The following is a 21,684-nucleotide window of genomic DNA, read 5'->3' as shown; positions in this document are numbered from 1 at the left end:
AATTTGCATATAGTAAGCTCCCACAAACGGCAGTGTGATAACGACCAGACAGTAAAATGACCTCTGGTGAGTATTCTCTGCCAATTTAAGGTCTACAGCAGCTCCCTTTCTTTCTCTCGCTATTTCTTCATATTTCCCCAGATCTGAGGAATTGTTTGCAGCTGAAGACTGTTCACCACATGTGATTTAACCATTAACCAACAGTCCAATAGACCTGCTGTTTGCTTCCAGAACTTTCCATGTTTTATTGCAGATTTCAGTGTTTTTTCATCTGAACTGATGATTTGAAGTAGAATGTGAGAAACTCAGACACTTGAAGAACGTGGATGAATTGACTTCTGTTCAAAGAAATAAAGAGATCGTATTTATTATTAAGTGCCTTTTACAATCTCAAGACTTTGTAGCTTTGCAACCAATTAAGTATTTACCTGTAGTCACTGTTGTAATGTAGAAAACAGAGGCCATTTGCACATGGCAAACTCCCACAAACAACAATGTGATAATGACCATGTGATCTGTTCTTGTGATGTTGACTGAGGGATAAATATTGGCCAGGACAGTGGGGAGAAGCCCCCTGCTCTCTCTGAAATAGTGTCACAGGATTGTTTACATCCATTGGAGGGGCCTCAGTTTAATATCTTATCCAAAAGTCCGTACCTCTAGCAGTACAGCACTCTCTCAGTATCGCACTGACTGAATATTGAACAAATGTTTTGCGTCAGTCTTCACAGTAGAAGACATTTCATTCCAGGAATAGATTGGCAACCTAGGGGCTAAAAAGAATGAGGAAATTAATATGAGCAGAGTAGAAGTATCAGAGAAATTTAAGGGACTAAAATCCGACAAATCCTCAGGACCTGATGACCTACACCCTCGGGTTCTAAGAGGAATAGCTGCAGAGATAGTGGATGCACTGGCTATATTTTGCCAAAGTCCCTTGGCTTCGGGGACAGACCTATCAGATTGGAAATTGGTAAATGTTGCACTGCTTTTCAAGAAAGGAGGGAGGTAGAAAACAATGAAATACAGGCCAGCTATCCTAACGTCAATTGTTGGAAAAATGCTGGAATCTATTATTAAGGAAGTCTTAACAATGCACTTAGAACAAGTCAACGTGGTTTTACTAAAGGGAAATCCTGTTTGACAGATTTATTGGAGTTTTTTGAGGATGTAACTACTAGGGTAGATAAAGGGAGCCAGTAGATGTTGTCTACCTGGATTTCCAAAAGGCATCCGGTCCATACATAAAAGTTAATAGCAAGATAAGGGCTCATGAAGTTGGGGATAATGTATTAGCATGGTTAGAGGATTGGTTAATGGACAGGAAACAGAAGGTAAGCATAAACGGGGCATTTTCAAGTTGACAGGTAGTGAATACTGGAGCGTCGCAAGGATCAGTGCTGGACCCTCAGCTATTTACAATCTATATTAATGACTTAGAAGAAGTGACAGAGAATAATGTATCTAACTTTGCTGATAATACCAAGCTAGGTGGGAAGTTAAGCTGTGGGGAGGACACAGAGAGGCTGCAAAGGGATATAGACAGGTTAAGTGAGTGGGCAAAAAGATGCCAGATGGAGTATAATGTAGAGAAATGTGAAAGTTATTTACTTTGGTTGTAAGAATAGAAGAGCACAGTATTTTTTAAAGGTGTGAAACCTGTAGGTGTTGATGTTCAAAGAGACTTGGGTGTGCTTATATAAGGCTCACAAAGTTAACATGCAGGTGCAGCAAGCAATTCGGAAGGCAAATGGTTTGTTGGCCTTTATTGTAAGGGGATTAGAGTGCAGGAATAAGAAAGTCTTGCTACAATTGTACAGGGTTTCAGTGAGACCACATCTGGAATACTGTGTACAGTTTTGGTCTCCACATTTAAGAAAGGATAAACTTGCATTGGAGGTGGTACAGCGAAGGTTCACTAAATTGGCCCTCGGGATGAGGGGATTGTCCTATGATGAGAGGCTGAGTAAATAGGGTTGCGGTTTAGAAGAAAGAGAGGTGATCTCATTGAAACATACAAGATTCTGAAGGGGCTTGATAGGGTGGATGCTGAGAGATTGTATCTGGGCTGGGGAATCTAGATATGAGGGCACAATCTCAGGATAAGGGGGCAGTCATTTAGTACTGAGATGAGGAGAAATTACTTCGCTCAAAGGGTTGTGAATCTGTGGAATTCTCTACCTCAGCGGGTTGTGGATGCTCCATGCTGAATACATTTAAGGCTGGGATTGACAGACTTTTGGTGCCTCAGGGAATCGAGGGATATGGGGAGCGGGCAGGTAAGTGGAGTTGAAGCCCAAGGTAAGCCATGATAGTATTGAATGGCAGAGCAGGCTCGATGGGCCATATGGTCTATTCCTCCTATTTCTTGTGTTCTTGGGAGTGTGTCAAGCAATTGGATTATGTGCTTAAGACTTGAGTTGGACTTGACTCCACAGCCTTCTGACTTGGAGCTGAGTGTTATCCATTGAACCACAGCTGACACCGACACAAGTAATCCATCTTGCTAAGGTAAAAGTAGAGAAGATGTTTCTATTTGTGAGGATCACCAATAAATTCAGGAGGAACTTCTTTACCCAGAGAGCATTGAGAATTAGAACTCACTATCACATGGATTGGTTGAGACAAATAGCACAGATGCCTTTAAGAGGAAGCTAGATAAGTACTTAAGGGAGAAAGGAGTAGGAGGATATACTTGTAGGGTGAGATGGAGGCTGGTGAGGAGGATAAACTGTATCATGGACCAGTTGGTTGAAATAGCATGTTTCCAAACTGCTAATTTTATGTAAAGAAAGTTAAACTCTTGTTTCATTTTGGCATTAGTCCTAATGTGGACTTCAAAGGCTTCAGGTACATTCCTGACTCAACAGCTTGTTTGTCCAAATTCTACCAGTTAACGGGTTGCATGTGTGGTGGTCTGGTAGCACACTGAACTTCAATAGCTTCTAGTTTTTAATATTCAGACAAGGCGAATAGCCAAAACTCAATTGGGCAAGATGCCACTAAGCTGGATAAGTGTAGGATGAAGGTGGGTGAAGTAATTTACTGGCAGCAAGAACTTTCCTGCTCTTCTTCGAAATAGTGATGGTGTCCACCTGAAGATTAAAGATTGGAAATACCAATGTAAAAATAAATCTCAATATTATCAGTAATAGTTTGTTACGTTCATTATTGACTGGATGAGATCTTCATTTTATGTTGATTTGAACTTTGACAAATATCCGGCAGAACAGTTGATTGTTGACTGTGATTAAATGATTTGCTCGGGTAAGATAGAGAGGAAATGTTTCCTCTGGTGGCGGGGAGTCCACGACAAGGGGGCAGAACCTTTAAAATTAGAGACCGGTCATTCGTGTGATGTCAGGAAACATTGAAACTTGACTGAAAATTTCAAAACATGAGATTGACAGATTTTTGTTAGGCAAGAGCATTAAAGGTTATGGAACCAGGGTGAGTAGATGAAGTAAGACGCAGATCAGCCATGATCTAATTGAATGGTGAAACAGGCTCGAAGGGCTGAATGGCCTCCTCCAGTTTGTCTGAACTCTGACCTTTACAATTGGAGGGTGAAGTACAGGTGGTTTGGGATCTCTCTGTATGGAGCTTGTGTTAGGACTATGTTGTGGTCATGAAATTACTGGTCCTCATAACGTGATGCAGGAGCCGCAATACTTGTGCTGCTAAATCAAAACACTGAAGTCCTCCTCATCAATAACTGGGGCCCTAACACCAACTTCCTGAAAGAAGCTGGAGAAATAGAAATGAAGAACATCCATTTGTAGCATGGGTTTCCATTTTCCTTCTGAAAGTATCTCAAAGTGAGTGATTCACTTTTGAAGTTCAGACAGTATTGTTATGGAGGAACGTGCAGTGTCTAATTTGTGCACTGCAAGATCCCACAAACAGCAATGCGATAAACAACTGGTTTTTCTGGTTACGGGTTTTTGGTGGGGATTGTGGGGCGAGCTGCTGGCTTTTGGTGGGGGCTCTGCTGTGTATTCACTGTCACTTGGAGTGAGTTCTTCTTATGCTTTTATAAGTGGTGACCACTACAAATGCCTCCAGGGGAGTTTTATCCTTGTTTGTATTTACATATGTTAAACTGGACAGAGTGCCGTTCGTGTGTGTGTGTCCAATTAGCACAATCACCAGCAGTGTCTGTGCTCCATCTCCATTGCTCCTAAACCACTGTTACAGCCTCTGAATTACCGTTGAAATCCTAGGAGCCTGCAGTGACCGAGTCAGTGTGTGATGGGGGTTGTGAATGATGATATTCAGGGAGCAAGGGACGAGAGCCACTTGTCAGTGAGATGGGGGGTGGGGGTGTGGGTGTGGCCCTTGGCTTCATTCCACAATTACACTGCTGGTTGTTTTGAACTTTGCTGCATCAGATGCTCACTTTCCCCGTCTCCAACGGGGAAAATACTTTGGAATCTGGTTGCGTGCAAGTTGTCGGAGCAGGAGGATGTTACTTGTGTTGAAAGCTAGTGCGCGTCGCCCCCTTTCTGGATTGTGTCTGTGACTGGGCTGACAGCTCCATCACAGATTGAATGTGGCAGGCCTGGCTGTGTACCAGAGTGAACCTTGAAGCTGCCAGTGAGTTTGTGCTGCTGGAAGCAGCCAGGCCTTCAGATTCCGACCCCTCCCCTCTGAGGCTCGCATGATCGGGAGGGTGAGGAATCGGTCAAGTGCTGAAGGCAGAATGTGCAGCTAAATCAGATGGCGATTCAGAGCCAGACTAGGCCCCTGAGAATTTGGCCCTGTCACAAACCCTTGATTTATTCTGTGTGATGCAGAGTCCGCCCACAAGCTATGAAATGAGACAACAGTGTGAATATTTAAGTGTAGGCTGCTGTTCAGCAATAAGATGCTAGCCTCCGAGTCAGGGGGAGTTTGACAGTTTTCCCAAGTGCGGGTGTATCTTCCTGTATTAACCAATCTCACTCTGTGTTCCTGCAGGATTTTCCGCCCACTTGTCTGATGTTTCTGTATCTGCTCTTCTTTTGTAGCAAGCCCAGGCTGACACGGACACAAAGTGCCTTCGCTCCAGTATCTTTAGCATCACCTTTCACAGGTAAGGAGTTTGTAATTTGCTTTTACTGTCGTCTCTCTCTCTCACTTCCTTCCCCTCCTCGTCCACTGTCTCTCCCTGCTCCACCACCTTCTGCTCCTCTTCCTCCTCTCCTATTTGCTCTTTCTCCTATCTCCTCCTCCTCCTCCCTTTTCCCTCCATTCTTGTCACTATTTCGCGATGAGCTATTTTGCCACTCTCGGTGAGAAAGGAAGTACTGTCTCAGCACAGATCTGACATTCCATGAATTTCCGCTCTTGCTGTAGAAAGTGTGATTTGCCTCAATCCCAGGAAAACAGCTTCCAGAGGTCATTGACAGTGTCAGCTTCTGAGTGAATTAGTTACCCTAATCTGGGCAGGTAACAGGAGGGAGGATGTGCTGAATCTAACAATTACATAGGGCTGTATGTGAGAGAGCATCATGTCATGGGGGAATAGAGCTTTGGTGACACTGGAACTATTGAGAGGATCTGGTGAATGAGGCACAATTCAAGATGTAGGAAGAAAAGAAAGATTTACATTTACATAACATCTTTCACAATGTCCCAAATCACTTTGCAGCCAATGGAGTATTTTTAAAGTGCTGTCACTGTTGTAATGTACGAAACACAATAGCCAATTTGTGCACAGCAAGATCCCACAAGCAGCAAAGTGAACATGACCAGATATCCATAAAGCGATATTGATTGAGGAATAAATATTATCCCAGGACACCAGGGGGAAACTCCCCTGCACTCCTTCAAATAGTGCTGTCGGGTATTATGCACCCACCTGAGAAGACAGCTGAGGCCTCCAGTTAATGCCTCAATTGAAAGATGGCTCCTCTGACAGTGCAGCACTCCCTCAATATTGCAGTGTGTGTCTCAGCCTGTATTTTGTGGTCGTTTCTGTAATGGGACTTCAACTCCCAACCTTCTGACTCGGGTGATGTTATCCAGTCATGGATAACACAGAGAATGTTGGGAAGTGAAGTACCTCCTGCTAAATCCCTGAGCAGCCTGCTCATTGCTGTTGTGATAAGTTTAGACAGTAAAGACAAATCCCAGAGTTGCTGTTTAATGATTTTTTTTAACCCCCCCCCTCCCCACCCCGCAAAAAAGAAGCTTTGGGGACGTGGTGGAAAATTTTCAATTTAAAGAAGCCTATCTTGACCCCAGCCAGAAAAATTACCTTCTCTTTTTTTTTATCTTCTCTTGTGTCTCAAGAAATGTCAGCCCTCTGCCCGTTTGGTGTCTTTCCTGGTAACGTATTTGATTTAGTAATTATCCTTGGTTCTTACTTTCAAGTTTCTCACTTCAAAATCAACGATTTTGAGTATTTTTTAACCCTTTTAGCTGCTAAATGAAATAAGGAAACCGGGAAGCCTGAAGTTGCTTTTGTTACCTCTACACTCAATTATTCTAACACCCCCCCTCACCAGCCTTGCACCTTGCAGCCTCTGTAAACCTGATCTCAGCCAAAGTTGTGCTATTCACATCCTAACTTTCAATAAGTCTCATGCACTTACCTCATCTTTGTTTGCTGACCTTGGTTCCTGGTCCAATAACACTCCGATTTCAAAATTCTCTTCCTTGTTTCAAATCTTGCCATGACGTCGTTCCTTCCTATCTCTAACATTCTCCTGCCTTGCTCTGACATCTCTGCTCTCCCCCAGTTCTGTCGTCTTGCCCGTCTCTGATTTACTTTCACTCCTCAATTGGTGGCCATGCCTTCAGTTACCGAGGTTCTAAACTCTGGAATTCCCGAAACTTCGCTGTATCTCTACCTCTGATCCCTCTTTTAACTCGCTCCTTAACTCACTCCTTAAGACCTGCTCATTTATCCAATTTTTAGCCACCCTCCTGATAACTCCTGATGTGTCTGAGTACCAGATTTTGTTTAATAGCGCTGCTATAAAGCACATTGAAATGGTTTACAATAAAGGCGCCATCTAAATGCAAGTTTTTGTTTTTCTATATGTAACAACATTATTTTCACAGAGTGATCATTGAGAAATTTTTTTTTAAAATCTCCTCTGCCACTGTCACTTCCCCAGTGTTCTCCCCCACTTGCTCTGAACACACTGACCTTTACAATGATACAGATACCCATTTGGCACAAGTTGGTTTTGCATGAGTCTAGATGACATGGGCGGGAGGTTTCCATGGTCCCATCCATGGATGGGACAGTGGGCGGGGTAACTGAGGGACACAAAATCATGCCTCAGTGTGGATTGAGCCTGTTAAAATCACTGCCGAGAGTGGTATGATTTTGTTAAGAATGAAATAGAGGAAGACCCGAGCTTGTTTAACACTAAAACAGTTTCTCTGAATCATCACAACACCAGTGACCTTCTGGAATAGTTAGGTGCATTTCTGGAGAGATGCGAAGTTGAGTGATTATTATGGGGAGGCAGCTGGTTGGATTGTGTTGATTCAAAAAGGGGGATAGGCCTCTTCACTCCTGTTTCTGGATATTCTATAGTTATCGTGGATTGGTGAGACAGAGATTTGCATTGATGCGTGCCCTGTTAAGTTACATATGTCAAAGTTGTCCTGAGAACAAACTGGGAGGGAGGCTCTTATAGAATGACAAAATTATACAGCACAGATGGAGGCCATTCGACCCATCATACGTGTGTCAGCCCAGTCCAATTAGGCCCAATCTGCTCGTTTTTCCTAAACGCTGTAGATTTTTCCATTTTGCAAGTTGCCACTGAATTTGCGTCTGCCCACCTTGGCAGTGCATTCGGGTTATAACCTGCTGTGACCTTACGTCTTATTTATCTACCTGGCACCCCTCCCCCCACCCCCACCTGGTTCTTTTGCAATTAATCATAAATCTGTATCTTCTGGTTCTCTCTTTGAGGACTTCACCAAGCGAGAGAAAGTAAATCATTCCTGGCACTCAGCGTAGACCTGAGTTTGCAGGTGCCAGGGGTGTAGGAATTTTGGGCAGAGACACTGGCGAGGCAAGACAGAGACTGAGGTGGGAGAAAAATAAAAACCAGATTCAGAAAACCAACACATTCACAACGGGGTGGTGGAGGGGGCGGGGGTGAGTGGGGTGATGTGGGGGGGGGAAGAAAAGGCAAAACCTTTTTCAGTTTTCACTGACCAGTCTCTTTCCCTCTGTTATCAGGAGAAACTGTGTCACTGGTCGACCTGGATATCTCTCGCCGTGGACCCCCCTCACCTCAACCCCCAACGCCACCACCCCCTCCTCGGAGGAGCCTCAGCCTCCTAGGTACAGTATAGAAAATGCACCAAGGGGGTGATTCTAGCCCGTCGCCTGGCATATTCAATCACGTCTTCGTTTGTGACTGACTTTTCTATAAAGATGATGGCCCCTGACTGTGTGCCTGTTTTCCCGTGCTCCCCCCTGACTTGCACCCTGCTCTTGTCTCTATAATGAAGGGGGTTGTTTATGTGAGGGAAGTGAAGCGTGTTGTGTTAACAGGCCAACGACAAACTGACGACCAATTGCACTGCTGGTTAATGCTCTGATCTACCCGTCTGAGATTTAGCTGTTTATTTTCAAATCTAGGTCAGCTTGTTTGTGGAAACTTGATCCCTCCAAGGGGCTTGTTTGATGTCTCCATCACACCCCCAAGTTCAGCGGTGGAGTAAACTGAAGAGGAACTTCACCTGCTAAGAGCATAGTGACCTCCACAGTCAGTGGTTCCTCAGTGACCTGTGCAAACAATCACTGGAGGGTGAGGATGGCATTTTTACCGGTGGGCAGGGAGCTTGTTCCATATAAAATCTGGTGTTGCCCCAGCCCAGCCAATGGAATATAAATTACCGTATCTGATGGACCATAAGATGCACCAGACAATAAGACGCACCAGGATTTTAAAAGGAAATAGTTGGAATTTGCCTCCGGACCAACATTTTTGGGCATTGTTTTTTTTTTCCCAGAGAAGAATTGCATTTTCTGATCCAGCAAGTCTGGTAACTGAAATCGGCCGTTGTTCAGCTGTGGCCTTTCATATGAAATATTTAATCTGCTTACACAGGTAATAAGGTAGATGTGCAAGAGAATGGCCATTCAGCCTGTCCAAACAGGAAACTCCAGCCCATCCCATCGTAGCAGCCAAGCGCTTTCTGGATTTGTCTCGTTCTCCCACCAGGAATCAATTGCACTTGGGCCATCCCTGTGTGAATAAGAAAACCCGAAACTGGGACTCTTCTCACTTAGTTTCATCCCTGTGGGAATAATTATGACTTTGGATGACAATATAGAATGGTCAATATCAGCTCAGCCCCCACCCTGTTGAACACGGTGTGCCATTCCCAGCTCCTCTGAAGTCAACAGTATTTTTTGTGCTTCTTTGTCACACTCTCAGGGTCTAGTTGGATGTTGTGAGTCAAGTTTCTCCTTGCTGTACCATCTCCAGTTGTGTAAACTCTCGTCTGCTGCCTTGAGCAACTAATCGAGGACAGGGAAGCCTCACTTCACCTGAGTTATTGTTTGCTTGATTGTAAAAACCCCGGGACCCGCTAAAATAGCGTGCAAATAACGACACTAATAACTTACGTTTGTATAGCACCTTTTAATGCAGCAAAATGTTTAGTTTTATCTCTCCAACTACTGAGTGTGTTACCTGGATTATGTAAAGTCAGCAGTCAACACCATCCAATGTCATTCTAGAGTCCGTTAGTGTTGGGAGTTTGGGGTCTTCACTCAGCGTCTTTTGGAGTTGTGGAGGGGGTGGGGGGGTGGGGGTGGGGGCGTGTTTGAAATCCTTCCGTTCATAATCTCACCACAAATGCTGGGGCGGGAACCAGCTACCGGCCAAGGTTCGAAGCCCAGGTGATGGATCAGCACCTGCCCTGTTCCCACCCGTTGCCTCTCGGTTTTATTTCTGAGGAAGCTTGTGTTGTTTTCCAGATGATATCGCAGGGTCGCAGCCTCCGTCTTACCCAGTGAGCCCGGCTGCTGCCAGCTTACAGTTGTTGCCTCTGCCGCCTCCTCCTCCGCCTCACGCTTCCATCCAGCACAGTCTCAGCTTAAACGGTAAGACCCTGCCTCTGCTCCTCGAGACCATAAGAAATAGGGAGAGGAGGAGGCCATTCAGCCCGTAGAGCCTGTTCTGCCTTTCAGTATGATCACAGCTGGTCTCCTACCTCAGCTACACTTCCCCACATGACCCCCATTTCTCTTAATTCCATCATCCTTTAAAAAGTACCTCGATGAGCACTTGGCACATCATAACATTCAAGGCTATGGGCCAAGTGCTGGTAAATGGGATTAGGTAGGTAGGTCAGGTATTGCTCATGAGTCGGTGCAGACTCGATGGGCCGAAGGGCCTCTTCTGCACTGTGTGATTCTGTGATCAGGATCTAAAAACCTATCAACCTCTGACTTGAATATACTCAATGTCTGAGCACCCACAGCTCCGGAGTAGAGAATTCCAAAGACTCTCAAACCTGGAGTGAAGGAATTTCCTTCATCTGAGGAAATGGTTTACTAAAGTATTAGAAGTTGGAGAATAAAAGTTACTTTAACTTATTTTTGACACCCATCTTTTGGATCCAACATCTCCCAGTCAAAGAAACTTGTTTCACTGGTTCCACCAATGCAGCCACATAGCTGCCAAGTTTACTTGGTTCTTTTCATACTTTTGTTTTTAGTTTTGACTCTCCCCAGCTGCCACTCGGTCCATCTACATAACAGCAGAGAAAGTAACGCGCCCTGGTGGGAGCCATGGAAGTGTTCCTGGAGACACAAAGAATGATTGAATTTAAGAAGAAGCTGGTGCTTTTCTCCAGCATAATTTTCCCCTGCGAGTGGAGAAAGTGAAAGGGAAATTAAGTAGAGGAGTTTGGAATCGGGAAGGTTTTTGCTGAGGAGAAGGGAGAAACTGTTTTCGTAAGAGCCAGTAAAGAGAAGATGCAAGATTTGAGCTGTATGGCAAAAGAACCAGAGAGAAGATGAGAGTTGGGATGATCTAGAATGCACTGCCTGAAAGGGCAGTAAAAACGGATTGAGTAGTGACGTTCGAGAGGGAGTTGGATAAATAATTGAAGGGGAAAAATTTGCTGGCGAGTGGAGCTGATTGGATAGCCCTTTCAAAGAGCTGGTACAGACATGATGGGCCGAATGGTTACCTTTCCTCTATACGATTCTGATTCTTGGGAATTGAACATTTTGATGTTGGGTCCTGCTCTGATTTCGTTAAAAGTTTTTGACTGTGGAAGAAAGCTGACAATCCCTCATTTCCTTTCTGGAAAAAAGTGTTTCAGCTTTAGTTAAACAACCAGGGCATCCGAACATTGTGTTTGTTTCTCCTCGGCCAATCTGCTACACCAACAACAACAACAACTTGCATTTATATAGCGCTTCTTACATAATGAAACGTCCCAAAGTATTTTCGAGAAGCGGTATCAGACAAAAATTTGACACTCAGCCACGTAAAGATTGACTAAGACAGGTAATCAAAAGTTTGGTCAGAAAGGTAAGTTTAAGGAATCTCTTAAAGGAGAGAGGTGCCAATGGTTAGGGAGGGAGAACTCGAGGGCCCAGGCAGCTGAAGGCTAGTGGATTGACTAAAATTGGGGATGCACAACAGGCCAGAGTTGGAGGACTGCAGAGATCTCCGAAGGTTGTGGGGCTGAAGGAGTTTACAGAGATAGGGAGGACCGAGCCCATGTAAGAATTTTAAAACAAGGTGAGGATTTTAAAATTGAGGCATTGCTAATGAAAGTTAGTGAGCAGAGTGGATGATGAGTGAATGGGACTTGGTGTGAATTAGGGTACGAGCGGGAACATTACAGAGTCACTTTTTTCTTGAAGCTTCTCCATGGCAGAGGAAGGACTGGGGGGTGTGGTTGTCTTTTGTCTGAATGCGGCAGTGAGATGATTGGCTTGTGATCACTCTTGGTTGTGCTCTCTCCTCCTTTTATTGAGGGTGTGGGGATGTCGTTTATTCCTGGCATTGATTTGGATTTTTCTTGTCTCTTGCAGACACCTTGCAGAAAAACTCACTCCAAATCCGGCCGATGACTGTGCAGCCACAACATTGCCCACTGAACAGGAGGGATTCCAACAGTTTTGCAGCCAGTCTGCGGGAGCTTGAAAAGGTACAAGCTCTCTGTCAAATCCTCACCTTGTTTTAAAATTCCTACATGGACTTGGCCCTCCCTATCTCTGTAAACCCCTTCGGCCCCGCAACCTTCGGAGATCTCTGCAGTCCTCCAATTCTGGCCTGTTGTGCATCCCCAATTTTAGTCAGTCCACTCGCCTTCAGCTGCCTGGGCCCCAGGTTCTCCCTCCCTAACCATTGGCACCTCTTCTCCTTTTAAGAAATTCTGAATAACCTGTAAAACTTTCGCTGACATCAATAATCTGGAAAAGAGGAGCAGAGGGTGAAAAAGGAAACGGCCCTCTGGCCTTGGAGCATAAATCGTGACTCAGTGGGTAACACTCTCATCTCCCAGTCAGAAGGTCATGGCTTCCAGCCTCACTCCAGAGACTAGAGCAGATAATCCAGACTGACACTATCAGCTGAGGGAATGCTGCACTTTGAGGTGCCATCTTTCAGATGCGATGTTAAACTGAGGCCCTATCTGGCCTCTTGGGTGGATGTAAAGGATCCCATGGCACTATTTCGAGGGGGCAGCCTCCCTGCTCTCCTTTCCGTGCCCCTGCCCTCTGCCACCACTGCACCAGTGTCCAGGCCAATATTTACCCTTCAACCAACACCACTTAAAAAAAATGATCTGGTCATTATCACACTACAGTTTGTGGGAGCTTACTGTGCAAAATTGGCTGCTGCATTTCCTAAATTGCAACAGTGACTACATTTGAAAAGTACGTCATTGTTTGTAAAGAGCTGCGAAGCGGGTGTATGAACACATCTTTCTTTCAGCTACTCCGTGTATCTATTTCCATATCCATGATGGAGATTGAAAATTCTTTACCAGCCTCATGCCCACTGTTCTGTCTCCTGCAGTGTGGCTGGTATTGGGGTCCGATGAACTGGGATGATGCTGAAATGAAGTTGAAGGGGAAACCGGATGGGTCGTTCCTGGTGAGGGACAGCTCGGACCCACGCTACATCCTCAGCCTCAGCTTCCGCTCACAAGGGATCACGCATCACACCAGGATGGAACATTATCGAGGTGAGGGTGGCAACAAGCTGTGTTTATGAAGTGCTTTTAACACAGCAGAACATTGAGAGGTGCTTCACAGGAGCATTATCAAACAAGCCTCAACACAAAGCCAAGTGAGATCATAGCAAAATAACTGTCATGTTTGCTAGGTTACAACAGTGACTACACTTCAAAAAATGTATTTAATTGGTTGGGATGTCTTGAGATTGCGGAAGGTGTTGTACGAATATAGGATCTTTTTTAAAAACAAGGTGAAAGATGAACTCATTGACAGGGATCGTGGTTGTAAGTTTCATTGCTATAAAATGATCAACTTTTCATTCCTAACCCTTGTGTAGTGGCTGTGCCGGGTATGGTAGAGGTTTGATTGGGTGGGATATGGCACTGACAGTGTCTGTTCTCTGGCCTTTTAATCAATATGATGCTGTTACTGGCTCTGTTTTCAGCAGCAGGAAATGATTTGTAAATTAGTATTTCATCATCCTTTTCCTTGTTGGAGAGGCCAGTGTTTGGAACCTGTTGCTACTGGCCATAAGAAGGAGATGGTGGGCTATCACCACCTTGAACTGCTACAGTCCAAGTGGGATTGTAATGTTTTGATACAGCTGAGTGACCACTTAAGGGTCAACCACACTGATGTGGGACTGGAGTCACATATAGAATCAGATTGGGTGAGGATGACAGGTTTCCTTCTCTTCAAGGTCATTAGTGAACCAGTTTAATAGCTTCATGATCATTTCTTCTGAATGTTTGTTTTTTTTTCCCAAACTGAATTCAAATTCACAAACTAGGATGGTGGGATTTGGACTCTCGTCTGAATTATTAGCTCAGTAATACAGCCACAACATTACAATACCCTACATGTTTTATGTTATGTTGTTATTTTAAAACGCTATTAATTTCCACAGGGGACTTCCCTGATTTTCCACAGTAACTTCAGCTGAAAATCCCTGGAAACTATAAATAAACAAATAATGCTGAAAGATTGGGAGAACTTCGTGGGAATTGATCCCTACAATCTCGGCAGAAGACCCTTACAAACAGGGAGGAGGCCATTCAGCCCCTTCGGCCTGTTCTGCCATTCAATTAGATTATGGCTGATCTGTATCTCAACTCCATCCACCCGCCATGGTTTCTGTAACCCTTCAATATCCTTGCCTAACAAAAATTTATCAATTTCAGTTTTGAAATTTTCAATTGACCCTTGGCCTCGATGCTTTTTGGGGGAGAGATTTCCAGATTTCAGCTACGCTTTGTGTGAAGAAGTGCTTTCTAACACCACCCCTGAATGGCCTGGCTCCAATTTAAGGTTATGCCTCCTTGTTTTGGACGCTTCCCACGAGAGGAAATAATTTTTCTCTTGTCTACCTTATCAACTATAATTATGTTACAGACATCAATTAGATACTAAAACTTTGAACCTGAAAAGTAACCAACAAGTCAACTAAATACCTCATCAAGCTAGCAACAACATTTTCCATCAGCTGATGGCTCGAAGATACTTTTAACATCAAATTTACTTGTCCTCTGCAGAACATCTGCTGCTGCAGTTTGAGCAAGCCTCACACTAGTACACTAGCTCATTGTTAAAGAACAGGCATGCTCTTGCAGACTGGCAGGCTCACACTTGCACTCGTGCACTGACACAAGAATCATGGGTGCCTGGCAATGATTACAGAGTGCTAACCTAATTGAGTGATTCAAATGATGTCAGAAACCACAAGAGCAATGTTTAAGATGTTCCGTAATCCAAGATTAGATTCCAGACTCGGAGCCGACTCCTGCTAAATGTTCATCTTTGGCCCAAAGGCGAAGGTTGCAGAAAGTGCACTAGTTGCATGTTATATAATCTACAGTGCATGCTACACCACCTCTCTACATTGTGTATTATATCATTTATACACTGTATATTGGGTGGAGGTGCAATATTTTATTTCCAGACTCTTAGTTAGGTGATTTGCCACCCTCGCCAGGCAGTCAATTTAACAAATTTGGCTTTCTTTAAGATTCCATTTGTTGTGATCTAAGACTGTGTAACAGTGTGGGGCCACACTGTCATCATCCAGCCCAGACTCTTGGTGATGATATTGTGCAAATGTTGGCTTGTAAAATACAAGCTACAAAACTTATGACTTACTAATGAGTTTCAGAAAAATTAAATGTAAGATGTCAGTTGTCACAAGCACACTTTACTTCCTATTTCCAGGAGCAGCCAGAAGCCAGGCTGATGTTACATTCTGGTGATGAGGAAACACACGAGGGGGTTGCTTTTAACGAGCAGCAATCCAGACTTGTGTAGGTGCAGTTGAGTATAACCTGCTCATCTTTAATTGTCAAAATAAAGAACAGTAGCACAGGACATAAATTTAAATTAGTGAATAGTAAATTTAAAACCGATATTGAGAAGAGCTCCATTACTCGCAGAATAAAAGGCTGGCTGGCTGTGCCTTGTAAAATCTATTCCATCTTCATAAATAACTGGGCCAAAAGGAGAGACGGGCTATGAATGAATGAATACAAAGGCAACTGTAAAACAAAACGAGCTGCTTGGATATTGCCTCTGCACAACATTGGAACTAAGTTAACAGATCTCCTATGTCATTGCTCCTGGATAGTATAGGAGCTGGTATGCAGGTTTTGATCTTCATGCTGGTCTTGACAGAACCTAGTCCACTGCTGTAATACAGCAAATATACTGAAGTGATAACTGACTCAAGATAAAACCATTGCTGAGCTTTTATTGTTACTGAAAGATACAGGCCTCACAGATATAAAAATATAAGAACCAGAGTAGGCCATACAACATCTTGAGCCTGCTCTGCTGTTCAATAAACCACAGCTGATCTTCCACATCAACTCTACTTTCCCACCCTATTCCCATACCCCTTGCTTCCCTTGAACCCCCAATTATCTCTTCATCTCAGTCTTGAATATACTCAAATACTGAATCTCCACAGCTCGTCTGAGATAGAAAATTCCAAAGATTCACAACCCTTTGAGGGAAGAAATGTTCTTTGTTTCAGCCCCTAAATGGCCGACCCTTCATCCTGAGGTGATGAACCCTAGTTCTAGATTCCCCAATCAGGGGAAACTACTTCTGAGCATAAATTGCCTTAGCTTTGAGCGGGGTTATTTGTTGTGTTCCTCCAGTTTCTGCTCAAACTCTTTTGTACATTCAAACATAAACTATTCCATTGGTCAGTGTTTTAGAATATAATTTACAAAATCTTTGCATTAAGAGAAATTCCTCTATATTTAAGGTGGTAACCTGGTGCAGTGTTATTAATGCAGCTGTAAATGGGCTTATCACAAAAAAATAAGCATTTTAACTAGTGTAACTAGTTGGTCACCTGTAAATAGTACAATTTCAGATAAATAACTGAAAATGAAAAGGTTGTGGGTTCATGCACTACTCCAGAGAGTAAGCAATAATCTAGGCTGAAGCTCCAGTGGAGTACTGAGGGGGTGCTGCATACAAACAAAACAAAATAGGAGCAGAAGTAGGCCACTCAGCCATCAAGCCTGCTCCGCCATTCAACAAAATCATGGCTGATCTGTCTGTATTTCTAATTCCACATTCCCATCTACCCCGATAACCTTCAATTCTTGTTAGGCAAGGGAATCAATCTACCTCTGCCTTAAAAATATTCAATGACCCCGCCTCCACCACTTTCTGAGGCAGAGAGTTCCAAAGCCGCACAACCCTCAGAGAAAAATTCTCCTCGTCTCTGCAATCCCTAATTTTAAAACAGCGCCCCCTAGTCCTGGACTCACCCACCAGAGGAAACATCCTTCCCACGTCCACCTTGTCAATACCTTTCAGGATCTGACATATTTCAATCAAGTCACCCCCACACCCCTCACTCTTCAAAACTCCAATGGAAACAAGCACAGTCTGTCCAACCGTTCCTTATAACACAATCTGCTCATTCCAGGTATCAATCTAGTAAACCACCTCTGAACCGCCTCCGATGGATTGTCCGAGGTGCTACCTTTTGTGTCAGACATTAAACTGAGGTTCCTTTTGCCCGCCTCAGGTGGATATAAAAGAGGCCATGGCACATTTCAGCAAAGAACGGGGGAGTTTCCCTGCTGTCTTAGCCAATATCGACCCCTCAATCAACAGCTATAACAGATTAACTGGTCATTATCACATTGCTGTTTGTGGGAGCTTGCTGTGCATTTACTGGCTGCTGTGCTTCCTATGTCACAATAGTGATTGCAGTTTAAATGTACTTAATTAGCTATGAAGAGTTTGGGGATATACTGACGTTCTGCAAGGTGCCGTAGGAATACAAATCTATTTATCTTGGTTCCTATTTTCACTGCGATGATATAATAATCTTTGGTGCTGTGTTAACCTTGGTAATGGACACAAACACAAGCAACGAGAGCTTGGAGCTTTGAGGAAGGACAAGTTACATAGGGAACACACTTATTGAAAAAAAAATTAAGGGAACTGATCACCCATCTCTTGCTGTTTTGGGATCTTTCTGTGAATAAATTGACAGTTGTGTTTGCCTATCTTACAAACGAAACTAAATTTAAAAAATATTTAATTGACTATGAAGTGCTTTGGGATCTTGTGTTAACGTGAAAGGCGCTATATAAATGCGAGGTTTTGTTTGAACCATGTGGTGATGGCTTAGTTAAGGAAGTAGACCATGATTGGAATGTGAATTAGAGTCTGAATGAAACAAAGATAACACTGGGGACTTGCCATGCATAAAAAGAGAGAAAGTGTGTAATAGAAAAATCACTTTTTCTATTCAGTCTTGGGATGTGGGAGTCACTGGCAAGGTCAGCATTTATTGCCCATCCCTTAATTGCCCTTGAGAAGGTGGTGCTGAGCCACCATGTGGTGTAAGTAGACCAACAATGTTGTTAGGAAGGGAGTCTCAGGATTTTGACCCAGTGACCATGAAGGACTGGTCATTATATGACCAAGTCTGGATAATGTATGAGTTGTGGGTGGTGCTGTTGCCATTTGCTTGCTGCCCTTGTCTTTCTGATTGGCGGAGGTGGTGGGTTTGGGAGGTGCTAAATCATTAATCCCTGGGAGTATTCATTGGAGAAGATGTTAAGTGGCTTCAACTGAATCTTGAAGTGTGACAGGAAAAGAATTTGACAGAAACAGCTGTGTGTAATGGTGTAACATTTCTGGGTTCTGAGTGGGCTGAAGGCAGTCACGCTAGATCAGTCCCTGGAAATCTGAGAAGTAACTAGTGTTAAAGAGCATCTGTGGTAAACATTATTCAACAAAGTGACAGAGATGGAAGTCTAATAACAGCTTAAAAGCTCAAAAATTCAACTGCGCAGATGGTGCACGCTCATGCTTAGTGAGATTGGACATTAAGACGCGAGGACAGTCCACACCAGGGAATACTGCAGATCGAGGAGACTAAACTGCTCCCTGCTGTTAGAGAGACTCAGTGATGAAAAAGATTGAAGATATTTCAAAACCATCCTCAACCTTTTGAACACCTTTTGGCCCCATTTCTCATTGGCCCAGGTTTCTAAGGTCTGGCCTAGTTCAGCAGTCTTCAATCCACTCAGAATTCGAGACTCTCCTTGGGCAGAGCTTTTTCTGTCGCGTTCTTTCACCCCAAGCCTTTTAGAAATGGTTGAATTCTCTACCGCAGCCTTAGAGAGTGCGTGTTTCCAACTAACAGCTTTATAGATTACTGCATGCAGTAACTATTTCAAACAGCACATACTTTATCGCAGGCTGCAGTATATGAGTCTTGCAGGCAGTAATGTATTAGGTAAAGTTGTGACAAAGAGGTGTGCATATAGCACAGTGCTCATTGAAATTTACATTTTCAGTGATTATGATCATGTTTCAATGTATCTCCTCGTCCTCCTTATCTGTCTGCAGTCTCTGGCACTGTTGAGCACACCATGCTGCTGTTTCAGTGCATATTATGTAGGGGCCTGTAGTGCATCATGAGCTGTGGTTGTTCAGGCTTTCAGTGGGGGTTGGGCTTCACTATTCCCATTTTATAAAGAATTCAGGGATAATTCCAGATGGCATTGCTCATGATTTGCTGAACTCTCATTTAGTGATTAGGATGTTATGAGCAGCAGACCCCAGAATGTCTGATACATGTTCACTGTATTAGCAAAGGCTCACTGGGTTGACTGATTCCTGGGATCAGAGAGCTATCCTATGAGAAGAAATGGAGTAGAATCGTCTACAACATATTCTCTGGAGTTTAGAAGAATGAGAGGCGTAGATACTGAGAGGCTGTTTACCCTGGTCGGGGAGTCTAAAATTAGGGATCACAATCTCAAAATAAGAGATCGGCCATTTCGGAGCAAGATGAGGAAACATTTCTCCACCCAAATGGTTGTGAATCTTTGGAGTTCTCCACACCAGAGAGCTGTGGATCTCAGTCGATGAGTATACTCAAGTCTGAGTTTGAGGGATTTTTGGGCAATTGAGGGAGTTGGGAGATATGGGAATAGGGCGGGAGAGTGGTGTTGAGGTTGATGCTCAGCCACGATCTTGCTGAATGGCAGAGCAGGCTCGAGGAGACGAAAGGCCTCCTTTTGTTCTTGTGTCTTACGTTCCCAGTGGATGAAACCCAACTCTGATGTTAAAAGTATCTTCGAACCATCTTCAATTCCCCTCCTAGCTGTCGTGCTTCCCAAACCCAAAACTAGACAGTGGATGAGATTGGGATGGAAACTTGAGTTCTAACAGGCACTTTGCCAGTGCTGAGATCTGTCTTTAAAATCTTACCTGCTGATGTGATGAATCACGAATAATATTGCAACAGGCGGAATGGGTGCTTTACGTTTATTGCTAATTTCTGGGCAGCTGATTGAAAAACTGGACTTGTTCAGTCCCAAACCAACAACCTCTTGCATTTATATAGCATCTTTAATAGAGTAAAATGTTCCCAGGTGCTTCATAGGAATGTTACCCAACAAAATTCAGCACCAAGAAACGAGGACAGGTGGCCAAATGTTTGGTCAAAGAGGCAGGTTTTCAGAAGCATCTTAAAAGGTTTAGGGAGGGAATTCTAGAAGTATGGGACTTAAGCAGTTAAAATTGTGGGTGAGCAAGAGGCCAGATTTGGAGCAATGCAGAGAAACTGGAGGTCTCCAGCGGTTGCAGAAGTTAAAGCTAGAGAGAGGGTGAGCCCAAGGATTTGAAAGCGAGGATGAGCATCATAAAATTGATGCATTGCCAATGGAGGTCAGGGGGCGGGTGGGGCTGATGGGTGAACGGGACCTGGTACAAATTAGGATCTGGAGTTTTTGATGAGCTCAAGTTTATCAAGCAGATCAATAATGACCTCTGCGTGAACGATGCTTCTGTTAAGAAGGGAATTTGTATACAGAGAACTAATTAATATAGCTGGCACTAGCAGCAGATATCTGGTGCTGATGGAACCCAGAAGGCTGGAAAACAATGTTCTCATGGCCTTGGATCAGATCTCAGTGACAGAATGGGAACAGTGGTCCGAACATTTCCTGGAGTCGAAGCTGTTGATTGAAGCTGACAGTTTGATTTCACTCCTGTCTAAGCTGTACTTTCATTTACAGTCACTGAAAAACTGGCTGATGTTGTGCCAGTATTGAACTTCCCTGTTTTTTTTTTCTCTTTTTCATTTCCTTCCTCCTCATGATAGTCTAGCTCATAGAGCATGAAAGCCAATCTCTGCTAATTTGCACTGAATCTTGTTCACCCATCACCCCCCGTGCTTGTTGACCCACATTGGCTTCCAGTTAAGCAACGCCTCGATTTTACAATTCCCATCCTTGTTTTCAAATGCTTCAATGGCCTTGCCTCCCTATCTCTGTACCCCCTCCAGCTAATACAACCATCCCTATCCTTGTAACCTCCTCCAGCCCCTCCAACCCTCCCTGTCTCTGTAACCTCATCCAGCCCCTCCAACCCTCCCTATCTCTGTAACCTCCTCCAGCTCCTCCAACCCTCCCTATCTCTGTAACCTCCCCCAGCCCCTACAACCCTCCCAGATTTTGGTTTCTGAGTTCTGTCCTCTTTTTCATCACCCACAGCCTCCATGCCACCATTGGCAGCTGTCCTGCCAATTTCCCAGGCCCTAAGTTCTGGAATTTCTGGAATTCCCTTCCTAAACCTCCCACTTCTCTCCCCTCCTTCAAACTTTTCCTTAAAACCTAACTCTTTGACTAAGTCTATGGTTGCCTCCTTTGGATCAGTGTTAATATTTGATTAGGCTCCTGTAATGTGTCTTGGGAAGTTTTACTCTGTACAAGGTGTTATAGAGTGCTCTAAGTGATATTTGTGCCTCATCAGTGCCGAACAATGCCTATCGCCAACAAGAGAGAATTGAACCATTTATGTTCAATGGCATTACCATCACTGAATCCTCCACCAACAACATTCTAAGGGTTACCATTGACCAGAAACTGAACTGGACCAACCATTTAATACTGTGGCTACAAGCGCAGGTCGGAAGCTGGGAATTCTGTGGCAAGCAACTCGCCACCTGACACCTCAAAGCCTATCCACCACCCACAAGA

The 21,684-nt window shown here is 44.0% G+C and overlaps 1 protein-coding gene across 2 annotated transcripts in view; it reads left to right on the top strand.

The window, feature by feature from the left end:
* The window catches only part of socs7 (suppressor of cytokine signaling 7), a 66,006-nt gene that overhangs the window by 29,976 nt on the left and 14,346 nt on the right, over positions 1-21,684 (top strand). Inside the window, exons 2-6 of one of the 2 annotated variants that reach the window (XM_078529378.1) lie at positions 5,010-5,074; positions 8,192-8,296; positions 9,944-10,069; positions 12,020-12,135; positions 13,008-13,176. In XM_078529378.1, the coding sequence (XP_078385504.1) occupies positions 5,010-5,074; positions 8,192-8,296; positions 9,944-10,069; positions 12,020-12,135; positions 13,008-13,176 (581 nt within the window). The remainder of the gene's footprint in view (positions 1-5,009; positions 5,075-8,191; positions 8,297-9,943; positions 10,070-12,019; positions 12,136-13,007; positions 13,177-21,684) is intronic. The other variant, XM_078529379.1, reaches the window with a different exon arrangement.

Source organism: Cetorhinus maximus, chromosome 25 (assembly GCF_964194155.1).
Source record: "Cetorhinus maximus chromosome 25, sCetMax3.hap1.1, whole genome shotgun sequence".
NCBI lineage: Eukaryota > Metazoa > Chordata > Chondrichthyes > Lamniformes > Cetorhinidae > Cetorhinus > Cetorhinus maximus.
Note: the sequence above shows the minus strand (reverse complement) of the source record. Positions and strands in the feature narration are given on the sequence as shown.